The sequence below is a fragment of the Ceratotherium simum genome, chromosome 6 (genome assembly GCF_057802395.1).
Source record: "Ceratotherium simum simum isolate JZ-2026a chromosome 6, ASM5780239v1, whole genome shotgun sequence".
Classification (NCBI taxonomy): Eukaryota; Metazoa; Chordata; class Mammalia; order Perissodactyla; family Rhinocerotidae; genus Ceratotherium; species Ceratotherium simum.
The window spans coordinates 61396081-61410898 of NC_141905.1; the positions used below are offsets into that span (position 1 = coordinate 61396081).

The 14818-nt window shown below is 55.1% G+C and overlaps 1 protein-coding gene across 4 annotated transcripts; it reads left to right on the forward strand.

The window, feature by feature from the left end:
- The first annotated feature begins 988 nt into the window (after positions 1-988).
- SEMA4G (semaphorin 4G) lies at positions 989-14713 on the forward strand. 4 transcript variants are annotated; one of them, XM_087432466.1, is made up of 17 exons: positions 1047-1075; positions 3352-3433; positions 4026-4501; positions 4597-4745; positions 5027-5089; positions 7922-8020; positions 8137-8230; positions 8382-8495; positions 8663-8832; positions 8914-9083; positions 9383-9527; positions 9656-9878; positions 10271-10386; positions 10525-10685; positions 10887-10948; positions 12410-13465; positions 13592-14713. In XM_087432466.1, exons 3-16 carry the CDS (start codon positions 4381-4383, stop codon positions 13237-13239), a joined length of 2517 nt encoding a protein of 838 aa, XP_087288592.1. In that variant the 5' UTR covers positions 1047-1075; positions 3352-3433; positions 4026-4380; the 3' UTR covers positions 13240-13465; positions 13592-14713. The 4 variants fall into 4 exon arrangements, with proteins under 4 accessions (XP_014641139.1, XP_087288592.1, XP_087288593.1 ...); XM_014785653.2 differs by lacking the exon at positions 3352-3433 and having other exon boundaries at positions 989-1075; XM_087432467.1 differs by lacking the exon at positions 1047-1075 and having other exon boundaries at positions 1766-3433; positions 8995-9083.
- Positions 14714-14818: the final 105 nt, after the last annotated feature.

A 14818-nucleotide genomic window follows, 5' to 3' on the forward strand; every position in this document is an offset into this window, starting at 1 on the left:
CTAGAGGGATCTTGAATAGGCATTGGGAAGGAGGCATGGCCTGAGTTGAGGGGAAACTGCAAGGCCAAAGATTGCATGGGAGGACCGTCCTAGCTGAGTTAAAGAAGTTGGGGAGTTGGTTGTGAGGGGGCTTCCTAGACTGCTGCTGGGTAAGGTGATTGAACTTAGGAAGGACAGGATGTTTGATTGCCTGGGAGGAGTTCACTGGAAGATCTGGAGTAAGAATGATGTTCAAGATGAGCTGGAAGAGAAGGCAGGTGTCTGAGGGACCCAGTCCCTGAGGAGATGAACCCTTATACGTCTAAGAGTTGGTGGAGTAGAACAGGTGCAAATGGTTGTGGCTTATTTATCCAGAAATACAGCATTTTCTGTGTGCACTTCAAGTCAAGCTGTTACTTCACTCCTCCAGGCCTGACCCCCTTCACTCACTCAGACCTCAAGCTGAAGGACCAGGGAGCTGGAAGCCCTTGAGTTGGGAATCAAGACCCTGTTCTGTGTTCAGAGCTGCCCCAACGCTTGGTCTCCACCTACCGTGGCCCCACACCCTAGGCAGAGAGCAGAAGGGGGTGGCAGGAGCGCAAGAAGTGAGGTCCAGGTTAGAGGACAAGCCAGAGGTCCCTCGGCGAGTTAAGCCCCCAGAGGGCAGTTTTGCACGTCCCCAGCAGTAGGCAAGTCCGAGGGGTCCTAGGGCTATAGGGGAGGGAAGGTGGACTTAGCCCGTCGAGGGGGCGCAGGGTGGTGAGGTTACCACCAGGGGGCGATACCAGGGCCGTGGCCCTTGGGGGCGGGGTACGACAGATGCCCGAGGTGCTCCGTTTGAGCCCTAGCCTCAAACGGTCTCTATTGTGTGTGCGGCGGGGGGTGGGGGCCTGGAAGGAAGAGAGCGGCGCCCTCCCCCACACCCCACCCTGTCGGCCCCGCCTCCCTGATCCCGCCTTCCAGGCCCCCGCCCCACCCCCGGCTCCGCCTCCACCCCGCCCCGCCTCCCGCCGCGGCCCCTTCCTCCCGCAGCTGGTGCTGTGGGACCGCGGAGCAGCGCGTCGCCGTGTCTATGGCCCGGGATCGGAGCGCGAAGGTGAGAGGCAGGGAGCGCGGGGTGGCGGCGGGGCCTGGGCCAGGGGGCGGAGGTCAGGCCAAGCCTTCCGCACGTCCATTCCACCCTTCAAGCTGGGCCAGGCCTTTCTCACCGCCAAGTCCCCTCGTCCCGCATAAAGGCTCTAGAGGGTCGCGGGCCAGGCCTCCGGCCGCGCTGGGCGCAGACCCGCCACCTTGGAGTCGCGGGCCGGCGCGGGGCGGGCCCCGCGTAGCGAGCAGTGTTCCCCGGGATCTGGGTCACATCTCCCGGCGTCCGGCGAGATCGAAGGAGAGCTTGTCCTCGAGCTGCAGCAGTAGAGAGTGAGGTTAGACCTGAGGAGAGGAAAGAACCGCGGACTGTACAGGATGGTGGAGGGAGGGAGTAGCGGGGGAGGGGCTCTCAGGCCAGGAGAGCCAGCCATCCTACTGGGCAGAGGGAGATACCACCTACACTAAGCAGGTGGACATCTGGGATGAAGGTCGAGAGCCTGCTGATCCTACATTGATCCTGTTTTGGGGGGTGGGGGAGGGAGTCTCCCCTCCTCAGTTCCCTCCACCCTAGGCTCCAATAGTAGGAAGGGGATCAGAGTTCAGGGGGCTGGTCCCGGGGAGGAACCCAGACTATGGAACTGGGGGTGGAGTGTGGGGTGTGGACTGGAGACCTTGAAGCCTCGTCGGCATTGGGGGAGGGGGGTGGCATCTCCGCCCCCCCTATTGAGCCCCGCCCTCCCTCCAACAGGTCAATGAGGGCGGAGAGCTCCGGCCCAACTCCCCTATCTAGAACTGCAGTATACGTTGGAGTACAGGAGTGCTAAACTATGCGTTCCATTCCATCCTTTTGCGAAAACTAGGAGCCTCCTTCTTTCTGGTTTAGGTACCCCTCTCTCTCTTGCAGAGTGGGCATGTACCCATCCCATTTGAGCATCGAGGTCAGAAGCCTCCCCCCATCACTACACACACACTTGGAATCTGGCCTTAGAATTGGGACTTTCAGGAAGGGAGGCGGGTTTCTGTTCTGCATCTCACCCCCAGTGGACACTGGCAGCCTCCAATCCTGCAGTGAGAACTGGACCCCCGTATGGACATATGCTTGTCTCTGCATAGATGTAATTGTGTGTTTGAGGACTGTGTGAACACACGTGTACTTGACCCTTATGTGAACATGACGGTGACTGACCCACTCTATCAGTGGGTTTGTATGTATGTCCCCTACACATACGTGTCTATGTATAGGACCCTCCTGTGATTAGGTGTACAATCCTTCATATGCACATGTGTGGGTGTATAAACCTCCTTGTCAACCTCTGAGGCTGTGACCTGCTGAATAAATGGGCATGAGAATACAACCTTACATGTGAATATGTATAAACATATGTGGCAGGCCCTTTATGTGTACGTATGTGTGCACAAAACTCCCTGTGAATGTGCATGTGCATGTCTCTCCTGTGATTTCATGTGTTCACAGCCCACCTGTGAATATGTGTGTGTGCATATCGTGTGCATGCACATCACCCTCCTCTGGACACATGTGACTCTTGTGTAAACCAGTATAACTGTGCCAGGCACCACACTCTGAGTGGTTCCTCTGACCTGGCGTGTGTTCCTCCAGCCCAACCCTAGGGACTGATCCCTCCTAGCCATAGGGCTCCCCCCATTACTGCTCTAAGCAAATAGGAGGCCCCAAAGGTAAACAGGTGTGCCTCCACAGTGAGGGGTGGGGCATGGGCAGTTTGCCTGGGGCCTCCTGCTGCCCCAGCCCCCAAACCAGGAGCTGATGCCCTTTCTGTGGTCCAGGGACCCTCTTCTCTCTACTCATACTCCCTTCTCCCCCTCAGGGCTCTTCCCACTGCAGTGATGACCTTTACCTCTTGAATAAATGCTCCAAATTCCTATTCTCCCTCTGGCCAGCTCCTGGTCCCTCCCCTCTCTTCAAGGCCACATAGTTAATATTTGACCTGGAAGAGAGGGGAGAGGCCAATGGCCCCTGGCCCTGTCTGTGGGTGTCTAATGAGATTGGGTGGATCAGGCTGGCTCCACACCTAGCCCAGCCCAGGAAGTCTTCAGGAGCCACCTCAGAAATCAGGCCTGTTATACAGGGGTCAGAGGAGCCCTGCCACCTACCCCGACCCCATCCTCAACTGATTGGCTTGAGGGAGGGTTCAGGTGTGGGAACAGTCTCCAAGATGTGCCAGGGGAGGTGGCCAAGAGCTCAGGAATCCCATCGTTCATCTTTTCCATGTTGCTCATGTCTCAATTAACTGGGCTTGTACACTACAGCCTCCTGCATAGACATTACACTGGTGCAGCCAGGAGGGTCCAGATACCCACTCCGCCAATGCCTATGAGTGCCTGTTTGCAGGTAGGGACACGTGTGGATGCCTAGCCAGAGGGTGCAGTACAGACTCGCATGGGCAGGGCAGAGATGTGCACCCCCTAGGAGAGGAATGCTGAGGAGAAGAAGTGTCTAATTAAATAGAAATTCCAGAGAGAGCTCAGGCCAGGGAAAAGAAAAAACAAAGGGAAAACAGGACAAAATAAACAAAGGCCTATTAAATGTCTCTGCCCAGGCCTTCCTGCATAAGGCACCCCCGCAGGCAGCAGGGGCAGCTGCTGCCCGAGTTGGGTCTCATTGTTGGGAGGAGAAGGCGTTCTCTCTGAGAACCCGAGCTCCACTGAGATGGAAGCCTAGCTAAGCTTCTGATTCTGTCAGAGGAGGGCTATTACCTTGGGTTTGGGTTGAGGAGTCTAGGGTCTTGGAAGGAGGGCAAGTTCCCTCCGACTTTCTGCATCAGAGCAGAGAGATGGACAGAATGACTGTGAGTCGATCCTGATGTGGGAGTTTTGTAGATGCTGGGCCTTCTCCCTTAAGTACTCCCTGAAGTCTGGGGGTAATGCCATCTACCTTCTACCTACACACAGATCAAAGGGCTTTTTTCCTTTTTTTTTTTCAGAAAACGGACCTCAGAGAACCAGGAGTAGCCCTGCTGTCAGGGCAGGGTGACCATATCAGTGACCTATAACCTCTCTATGACCCCGCAACTCCCTCTTACTATGGAGTTTGTATTTGATGCAGATAGGCAGTGTGTGATCCATCCCTCCCTCTGACCTCTTACCTGGGATTCCATGGCCACACAACCCTGTGATTCCATGTCTCCCCAATTCCAGGACCCTCCCTGGCCCCATGACCCCTGACCTTCCAAGTGACCTCCCTGGACCTTGACCTCTGTGACTGTTCTTCCCATCATCCCCTTGACTCTGGCCCTGGCTCCCCTTGGGGGTCTTTTTGGTCTGGGCCTCCCTAGGAAGATGTGGGGGAGGCTCTGGCCTCTCCTGAGCTTCCTTACAGCAACTGCATTCCCTGGACTCTCGCTTCGGAGACCATCCAGAGAACTAGATGCCACCCCGCGGATGACCATCCCCTATGAAGGTTAGACACCCGCCCGACCTCAAAAGGCAGCAGGAGCCAGGGCTGGGGTGGAGAGGCAGCCCCAGAGCGGGGCTCACAACTCCCACTCTCCCCAGAGCTCTCTGGGACCCGGCACTTCAAGGGCCAAGCCCAGAACTACTCAACGCTGCTGCTGGAGGAGGCCTCGGCGAGGCTGCTGGTGGGAGCCCGAGGCGCCCTGTTTTCTCTCAGTGCCCACAACATAGGAGATGGGGCTCACAAAGAGGTCAGCCCCTGGAACCTGGAGCACCCAGAGGGTCTCCAGCTTCATCCAGCTCCCCAGGACCTCAACTTCCTGGAAACCGTGCCAGCCTTCCGTAGCCCCCTGGTCAGACAGCGCTGCCCTTCCCAGCCCCAGTCTCCCTTACATCCAGTACTCCTGCTGAAACTTACCCCACCCCAATTTTTCCCCATTTCCCTGGGATCCTATCACCTGGTCCCACAGGTAACGGGGAAGGGCAAGGGTATTGGGGTCGACGCATCAGCCCATTCCCTTTCTTCCTCCAGATCCGCTGGGAGGCCTCCCCAGAGATGCAAAGCAAATGTCATCAAAAAGGGAAAAACAACCAGGTATGTTTGTGGTCTGCCCTGTCCCTAGCTCCTTTCCTCCTCCTCCTCAATTGGGGATGTCAGGGTTGGTGGGGACACAGATGGAGAGGTACATATCAGCCAATCAGTTGTAGCAACCATAGTAAACTTTGTAAGTGCTGCCAGAGTGGCAGGCCCTGGGCACAGCACTTCCAATCCAAACATCTGGTTACCTATTAGTTTCATCTGTGATAGCATCTTAATCTCCTCTGGGCTCCCAAATAATAATCGTGATAACACAATAAGTAATCTCTACTAAGTGCTGACTTAGCTATTATATCACCTAATTCTAAAATAACCCTATGAAATATTATCCTCCATTTTACAGATGAGAAAAATGAGGCTTTGGTCAAGGAATAGCTCAAGTACCCAGTATTCCATGGAGGGGTATTAGTGAAGTGTCAGCCCTTCCTGGCTAAGAACAGGGTGTCTGCAGGGCTCCCATGTCTAGCTATAAAACAGATCCATCTAGAGAGCTTTTTAAAAATACACATGCTCAAGGTCCACCAGCCCAGGGATTCAGATTCAGTGGGTCTGGGATGGTGCTGGGGCAGCTGCATTTAAAGAGGTATCTCCAGGGCCGGCCCCGTGGCTTGGTGGTTAAGTGAGCGTGCTCCACTGCTGGCGACCCGGGTTCGGATCCCGGGCTCGCACCGACGCGCTGCTTCTCTGGCCATGCTGAGGCCGCGTCCCACATACAGCAACTAGAAGGATGTGCAGCTATGACACACAACTATCTACTGGGGCTTTGGGGGGAAAAAATAAATAAATAAAATCTTTAAAAAAAAAAAAAAAAAAAAAAAAAAGAGGTATCTCCAGGAGATTCCGTCCAAGGCTGCCTTTTGGTGCAGCATGGGTAGAAAATGGGGCTGGTGAAGCAGGTGGAGCCCAGGTCATGGAGGGCTGTGAATACCCAGCTGCTGGGCGGGGCGGGGGGCGGGGGTTGGATTTTATTCTATGACAATGGACACCCTCATCTTTTGATACTTGAGCAAACTTTCATGTGCACATGAATCACCTGGGCATATTATACATGCAGATGTAACTCAGTAGGTCTGGGAAAGGGCCTGAAATTCTGCCATTCTAACAAGTTCCCGGGTGAAGCTGACACTGCTGGTCCCCAGACCACACTTTGGTTAGCAAGGCTTTAGGAGCACATTTCCCAAAGCATGTTCTGAGGAGCATTAATTTTCAAAAGAGGGGTTTAATGGTCAGATGAGTTTGAGAAATGCTGCAAGCTGAATCCCACAATGCACAGTAACACCCTTAAGGCTCTGAGAAGCCTGCAATAAAGGTAGGTTTACCTGTGGTTTCCAATTTATTTGACCACAGAATTCCTCCCTCCCCAACTTTTTTAATGTAAACATCTGGGGGAAACACTACTATAGGAACATTTATCTGGCCACAGGCACTAGATGGATTAAAATAGAGTGAGTCTAGAGGCAGGAGAGGCAGTGGGGGGTTGGGGGCATCATGTGGGTCAGAGGAGGGAGGCCTGAACAGGCTGGTGGAGAGGAGGGATGGATGCCAAAGTACTGCGCCTGGGAGGGAGTAGGACAAGAAAGAGGCCTGCGTGGATTCAAACCCTGGGTAATAGGCAGGAATCATCAACAAGGCAAAGAATTCAAGAGGGCGGCAGCTTAAGGCTTTTGATGGGCAGAGAAGACCAGTGTGGCTGAAGTGGGGTGAGTGACACCAGAGGAAGGGCAGGGCCCTATCACGCAGGCTGGGAGCATATGGGACCCTGTGCTCAGGACTCTGGTGAGCCACTGAAGGGTTTTTAAATACAGCAGTGACATGATCTGGCTTACGTTTGTAAAATATGCCTTGGAAGTGGGTTGCAAGAGTGTGCTGACTGGTAGAATATCTCTGGAAGGAAACTCCAGACAATGGTAACAGTAGTCCCCTTTGAAGGCTACAGGAACTAAAGGGAGACTCTCCCTTTAATTTTTACATTACAAATTGTTGTAATTTTTACAACATATCCCTTTGTACCTATTGAATTTTACACTGTGTGCGTGTGTTCCTCATTCATTGAATAAATAAGTAGTTTCTGTAAAGAGTGGCAAAGGGTTAGGAGAGCAGTCAGGTGGTCGCTGCAATTGTCCAGGGAAGAGGTGATGGTAGTAATTTGGACCAAGGGTGATGGTAGTGGAGGGGAAGTGGACCAAGTCAAGAGACATTTAGGACAAAGACTTCATCATGGAGAGAGACTGAATGTGGGGGTGAGGGAGTGGGAAGCTGCAAGGATGACTCCTGGTTTCTGGACTGAGTAATAGGATGGACGGATGAAGTGAGGTGGGAAAGACTAGATGAACAGGTTTAGGGGGGTAGATGCAGGTTAGGGAAGAGGGGATGAGCTTGGTTTCTGAAAAGGTGAATTTGATTTGTTTGTGGGATATCAGGTGGAGAGAGGGCTGGAGCCTGGGGATGGATTTGGTAGTGTCACCCCTAAGGAGGTATGGAAACTGCAGGATTGGGGGACATGGCTGAGAAGGAGATGTGAGAGAAGCATCTTAGGGTGGTGAGAGCCCTAGAATCCCCTGAACTGGGAGTGCAGGGGCCTGTAGAAAATGCAGGAGAAGCTGGTAATCCAAAAGATAGAGGAGAGAAGAGGGGTCGTACCACCGGGAGGCCAAAGGACGGTGACTCCAGGGAATATTCTGTGTCCTGGGCAGTGAGAAGGCCTACCAGGATCTTGGAAATAACTATTGTCCTGTGGGTGGGGGTAAAAGCCAGACTACAGAGCTGGACTCATGGAAGAGGCCTCTAAGGTGGCCCAGGGCTTACAGCCCTCTCCCACCTATCCCACAGACCGAGTGCTTCAACCACGTGCGATTCCTACAGCGGCTCAATGCCACCCACCTCTACGCATGCGGGACTCACGCCTTCCAGCCCCTCTGTGCAGCCATTGTGAGTATGCCTGCCCCAGCCCTGATCGCTAGTCCCTGACCCCAGACTGGTCTGATCTTGGGCCACAACCCCTGCCTGACCTCAGGACCACTGACTTCTGGCCCCTCATTCCCTAGGACGCTGAGGCCTTCACCTTGCCAACCAGCTTCGAGGAGGGGAAAGAGAAGTGTCCTTACGACCCAGCCCGTGGCTTCACAGGCCTTATCATTGGTGAGCGTGCCCTCCTCCCCACCCTGGCCCCTCATCCACACGCATGCTGCTTGTGAGACATGGATCTCATCGGCAGGACTTGCTACCCATGTGTGTTATGTGCCTTGTTGTATGTGACATGTCTCTCATGCCTGGTGTGTCCCTGCCCCAGATGGAGGCCTCTACACAGCCACACGGTATGAATTCCGGAGCATTCCTGACATCCGCCGGAGCCGCCACCCGCAATCCCTGAGGACGGAGGAGGCACCGATGCACTGGCTGAATGGTTAGGAGGATGAGGCACAGGATGATGGGGGGCAGGGGACTATTTCTTCATCTTTACTCCCCTAGGCAGTTGACCATCCCATCCCCAAAACCCCAGGTGTGTGTTATTGAGTTGGGGGGCGAGATCCCAGCCCATCTCAGAAGCCATCTGAACTGCCTGACCCACAGATGCTGAGTTTGTGTTCTCCGTCCTGGTGCGGGAAAGCAAGGCTAGTGCAGTGGGTGACGATGACAAGGTTTACTACTTCTTCACGGAGCGCGCTGCTGAGGAGGGCTCCAGCAGCTTTGCTCAGAGCCGCAGCAGCCACCGTGTGGCCCGTGTGGCCCGTGTGTGCAAGGTGAGGAGGACTGAGGTCGGGGTAAGGGTGTAGAGACAACCTCTGACCCTGGTCCCTGACCCCATGCCCCTACCTCCCCAGGGAGACCTGGGAGGGAAGAAGATCTTGCAGAAGAAGTGGACCTCCTTCTTAAAGGCGCGTCTTATCTGCCACATTCCACAGTATGAGACACTACGTGGTGTCTGCAGCCTGGATGCTGACACCTCATCCCGCACACACTTCTATGCGGCCTTCACGCTGACCACTCAGTGGTCAGTGCAGGGACAGTGGGGGGGTGGGGGGTGGGGCAAGGAACTGGGGACAGCATAGGGGCTGGAGCAGAGGTCAATGAGGATGAGATAGGATCCATTGTGGGGAGGGCTGGCTGCAGAGAGAGAATTTCAGGCATGTCCAGCTAGCCTGGGGCCAGAGGCCACAGTGGTCTGCTGACCCTCAGGAGAGGCCCCGTGTGCCTGGAGCTGGGGTTGGCCAGGATAACAGTGAGCTCCCGGCAGGGTGGTAACAATCCGCTCAGTGTGACTCAGCTTCCTCCCCTATGTCTCATCCCTAGGAAGACCCTGGAAGCCTCGGCCATCTGCCGCTACGACCTGGCTGAGGTACAGGGTGTCTTTGCAGGCCCCTACATGGAATACCAGGATGGTGCCCGGCGCTGGGGCCGCTACGAGGGCGAGGTGCCAGAGCCCCGGCCTGGCTCGGTGAGTGCCCAGGCCTGGGGTCAGTGCTGAGTAGACAGAACCCCTGGAGGGGCAGGAGAGTCTAGCCTTGTGGGGAGGATGGGCAGGTGGTGGAGTCCTGACGTTCACCGCCCATCCCCCCACCCCAGTGCATCACAGATTCGTTGCGCAGCCGAGGCTACAACTCATCCCAGGACTTGCCATCCTTGGTCCTGGACTTTGTGAAGTTGCACCCACTGATGGCTCGGCCCGTGGTACCAACACGCGGACGGCCCTTGCTGCTCAAGCGCAGTGTGCGCTACACACACCTCACAGGGACACCTGTCGCCACGCCTGCTGGACCCACCTATGACTTGCTCTTTCTGGGCACAGGTGCTTCTGACCCCTTGCCTGAGCCCTATGGTGACTGCTGACCTGAGTCCTTGATCCCTGTTGATCTCTAGCCTCATGGATGACCCTTGATCACAAAACCCTGGTGACCATTTCTTCAGTGAACATTCACTACTGGCCCCCGGTGACACTGGCTCTTGGTGACTGCTGATTCCCGTCACCAACAATGACATCTGACCCTGATTGCTAATGCTTCCAAACCCAATAATTCCTGCCATGACTAGCCTGGAGTTCCCAATGTCTTGAGGGAACTGCTACTGGTTGAATCCTTGTCCCTGACCTCACGACTAGCAAGCTGCTCCCATTAGGCTATTGCAGGAGACCGAGAGCAGATTCCATCATTGGGGTCTGACCCTCTGCCCTTTCCATATCAGCTGATGGCTGGATCCACAAGGCCGTGGTCCTGGGCTCTGGGATGCACATTATCGAAGAGACACAAGTATTCAAAGAGCCCCAGTCTGTGGAGAGTCTGGTCATCTCTCCAATGCAGGTAGCCCCTCACTTGTGACCCTCAATATAGCCTTGCCAGAATAGGGGGGAGGGAGTGGGGAGGCTGGGCAGTGGTTGTGTGTGTGTCTGTACGTGGGACTAAGGGTGTTGCTGACCAGCTGTCCTCTCTGGGTCCCAGCACAGCCTCTACGTGGGGGCCCCTGGTGGAGTCATCCAGCTACCACTGTCCAGCTGCTCCCGCTACTGCTCCTGCTATGACTGCATCCTGTCCCGAGACCCCTACTGCGGCTGGGACACTAGCACCCATGCCTGCATGGCAGCCACCACCGTAGCCAACAGGTCCCAGGGTAGCAGGTGGGGGGTGGTGGGGGATGTGAGGGTCCCCTGTGCCCAGGGGATCAGGGCCTGAGGGAAGGAGGAAGGCCTGCCAGCTGTAGGGGGAGTGGGGAACAGTTGTTGGTAACAGGTCTATTGACCCTTCCACTGGGGAAACCAAAGCCCAGTTCCCCTTGTTAATGAGTCCTGATCTTCTGTCTCCAGGACAGCACTGATACAGGACATAGAGAGAGGAAACCGAGGTTGTGAAGGCAACAGGAACACAGGTAAGTGACATTCAAGGAAGTGTGTGGGTCTGGCTGTGTAGCCTGTCCTCTTTACCATTTACTGTCATTTGTCTGTGCAAGTATGTAGCTGAAGGGCTGTGTCTGTGTGCACTGGGCGAGGATGACCCAGCACAGAGTCTGGCACAGAGGAAGTGCTCAACAAACATTTGTTGCCCAAAAGAATTATAAATGAGGAGACAGGCTCAACATGTAAAGTTTCTTGTCACTTCTAGAGCTTATAGCCAAGTGTGTATGTGTGTGGGGGGCGGGCAAGGGCAGGCAATCGAATGATCACACAAATAATTATAATTATTTTCATTGGTTTTTGTTACAAAAGGAACAATTACAACTATGACAAGGGTTTGAAGGGTAATGGGCACTTGCCCAAGGAAGATGAGATGACTGAGCTGATATCTGAAGGAGGAGCAAAAGAGAATAATCAGAGCTAACATGTACCAAGTACATACTATGTGCAGGCGCTGACCAAACCATTCCATGCACGAGTGCACGGATTCTCACAGCATTCTTATGAGAGAGGTGCCATTAGTATCATCCCCATGAGGGGCAACCTCTCTGGGGCACAGGGAGAATAAGTAAACTGCCCAAAGTTAATCAGCTATTAAGCAGCAGAGTCAGAATTTGAACCTGACTCCAAGCAGTCTGACTGGAGTTTCTTCTTTTGATCATTGCTATGCTCAATCCCCAAAGTTAACCAGGCAAGTGGAGGGCATGGAGAGGGAGATGGCACCCAAGCAGAGGGAAGAGCAGGCAGAGCGAGCTTGGTGTGTTTGAGCAACAAGAGAAGAGGCTGGAGAGGTGGGCAGGGACCATGTGGAGGTGGGGGAGGGGCACGATTAGCTTAGTGTTTTTAAAAGATCACCCCACTGCTGCATGGAGAATGAATTAGATGGGGGCCAGAGTGGGCCAGCAGTTGGAGGACAGAAGTGAACAGGTCTGAGACAGATTCTAGAAGCAGAATCTTGGTGAGGGTTAGATACAAAGGTGAGGGGGAGAGAGAGGCAAGGGAGACTCCCAGGTTTCTGTCTTAGGCAACTGAGTAGCTGATGGTGCCATTCACAGTGATGACAATTCAAGAAACAGACCTGGTGTAGTTTGGGAGGGAGGCTTTGGCCTTAGTTCCTGTGACATGCCCAAGAGACCTCACATGGAGATGTCCAGCATGTAGAAGATATTCAAGTCTGATGCTCAGGAGAGAACTCTGTGCTGGAGGTAGAGATTGGGAATCATTAGCATATGGCAGAAATTAAAACCACTGGGAAGGGCCAACGTGAACCTTTTGTGGGAACATGAGTGCAGAGAGCTTGGTCAGTTGTCACTGTGATTCCAGATTCTGTGCTTGGTGCTGGGGACATAACAGTGACCATCTGGTTTGCCACCTCCGATGCCCTCCCTGTGATAGGCAGGCATTGACTGCTCCTCCTGTCCCCCTGCTCCCTTCAGGGCCACCACCACCACTGAAGACCCGCTCTGTGCTCCGGGGTGATGATGTCCTCCTGCCCTGTGATCAGCCATCCAACCTGGCCCGGGCCTTGTGGCTGCTCAATGGGAGCATGGGCTTGAGCGATGGGCAGGATGGCTACCGCGTGGGCGTGGATGGGCTGCTGGTAACAGACACACAGCCTGAGCACAGTGGCAACTATGGCTGCTATGCTGAGGAGAATGGCCTCCGCACCCTGCTGGCCTCCTACAGCCTCAAGGTCCGGCCAGCCACTCCTGCCCCGGCTCCACAAGCCCCTGCCCTGCCTGGGGTACAACTGGCACCTGATGTGAGACTGTTCTATGTGCTAGCCATTGCTGCACTTGGTGGCCTCTGCCTCATCCTGGCTTCCTCCCTTCTCTATGTGGCCTGTCTTCGGGGAGGTGGACGAGGGCGCCGACGGAAATACTCATTGGGTCGGGCCAGCCGGGCAGGGGGCTCTGCTGTGCAGCTGCAGACAATCTCAGGCCAGTGTCCTGGAGAGGAAGATGAGGGTGACGATGGGGAGGGGGCTGGAGGCCTGGAGGGTGGCTGCCTCCAGATCATCCCTGGGGAGGGGGCCCCAGCACCACCACCTCCACCACCCCCACCACCACCGGCTGAGCTGACCAATGGGTTGGTGGCACTGCCCAGCCGCCTGCGCAGGATGAATGGCAGCAGCTATGTGCTCCTGAGGCAGAGCAACAATGGAGTGCCCACAGGGCCCTGCTCCTTCGCTGAGGAGCTTAGCCGCATCCTGGAGAAGAGGAAGCACACACAGCTCGTCGAGCACCTGGATGAGAGCTCTGTCTGAGCCCAGCCTCGCAGGACAAATGCTCTTCCAAGCCAGCCTATCTGCCCCAGGCTGGGCCGCTGCCTCCCCAACACAACCACCCTACCTTCACTCCCTCAACTCCAGGCCCTTCTCCCAACTTTTTCATGTCCCTGTAGGGCTGGCCAGAGTCAGGCCCAGCCAAAGCCCCCTCTTCAGTCTCCACAGACGCACTGTGAGCAGCCCAGGCCAACCGGTACTCCTCAAGGTAGGTGCTCCCTCAGGCTCTGCAGACCCAGCCCCAGTTCCTATTCCCTTAACCTAAGCACTTAAGAGGAGAGGATGCCATCCTCCTGCCCCATTCTTCTGCTCAAAGCCTTCCTCTTTCTCCCAGGCAGGGCTCTGCAGGTCCAGATGGCCTCAATGTCACCATCCTCTGCATGGCCCTATGTGCTGGATGGTCCAGAAACCAGACAAGACCTCTGCCAGCCACCAGAGCCACCCAAGCCTTGCGTACATTCACATGCGCACATGGAAGAATGTCTATCAGCTGGGCTGCAGGGCCCCCATCCCCACCTCCTGGTGCATTCTTGTTTTTCATCCCTTCTTCTGGACTTTGGATGCCCTCCCAATTGCCACATCTCATCCTATCTAGTCCTCTCCCCTAGTCCCAGCCCCATGTGGTGACCTCTTTGGCAAGAGCTTGGAAACAGGCCAGCCTGGGGAGGTAAGACTGCATCATTCGTCTCTTCTCCTCCCTTAATGCGCAGCCCTTATGAGTCGGCCTCCCCACCCCCTTGGCCACTCTCAAGAGTGACCGAGACAGAACTCTAGGCATGTCCCTTCCTCGTGCACATGTACTTTACATTTCCAGTCACATGCACCTTCTGAGCCTCCCCTTGCTGCCCCAGACCTGTGTCTGTTGGGTTTGGTCCAAGGACATTTCAGAGGGAGAGCCCTCTCCAATTCAACTGTCCTTGCAGACACTTCCCTAGGACGGGTGACCAACACTGCACTCAATGAGCCAGCCTCCCTTTTAGAGACCAAACATTTGCTACCCCTAGACCAGAGCAGGGGGAGGAGACATCCAATGTCTCACCTGGCACATGAAGCCCGTTCTTGGAACTATGCAAAGGGCAGAGGCTGGGAGTTTGGATGCTTGGCTCCCACCCCTGTCCTACCTCACCGGGGCACTTTCAGGGTCCAGGGGCCTTTGAAGTCTCCAGGCCCATACGGGACAATCAAATCCTGACTGAGCTCCCCCATTCCCTTTGGGTGAGGATGACTGTTATTTTTGTAGCTGAGAACGTGGAATGCCACGGGTTTTTACTGCCCTTCACCCAATCTCTCCCACCTCCACCCTACAATGAATGTATTTATTGTGAGAACGGCTACTCGTCTTTAGGAATGCCCTCACACACCACTCAGGTGGGCAGAATGGGCATGGGATAGAGTGGGGAGCCTGGGCTCAGCTCCTCCCCGCTCTGTTGGTTAATAAATACCGTCTTTCCCCACAGCTATGAGTGGTCTGCTTGGTCTAGACTGGCCTTCCCCTGAACACCAGGGGACAGGCTTCTGAGCCAATGGAAAAGGTGCTGCAGGGTTGGCTCTGCTCCCCATG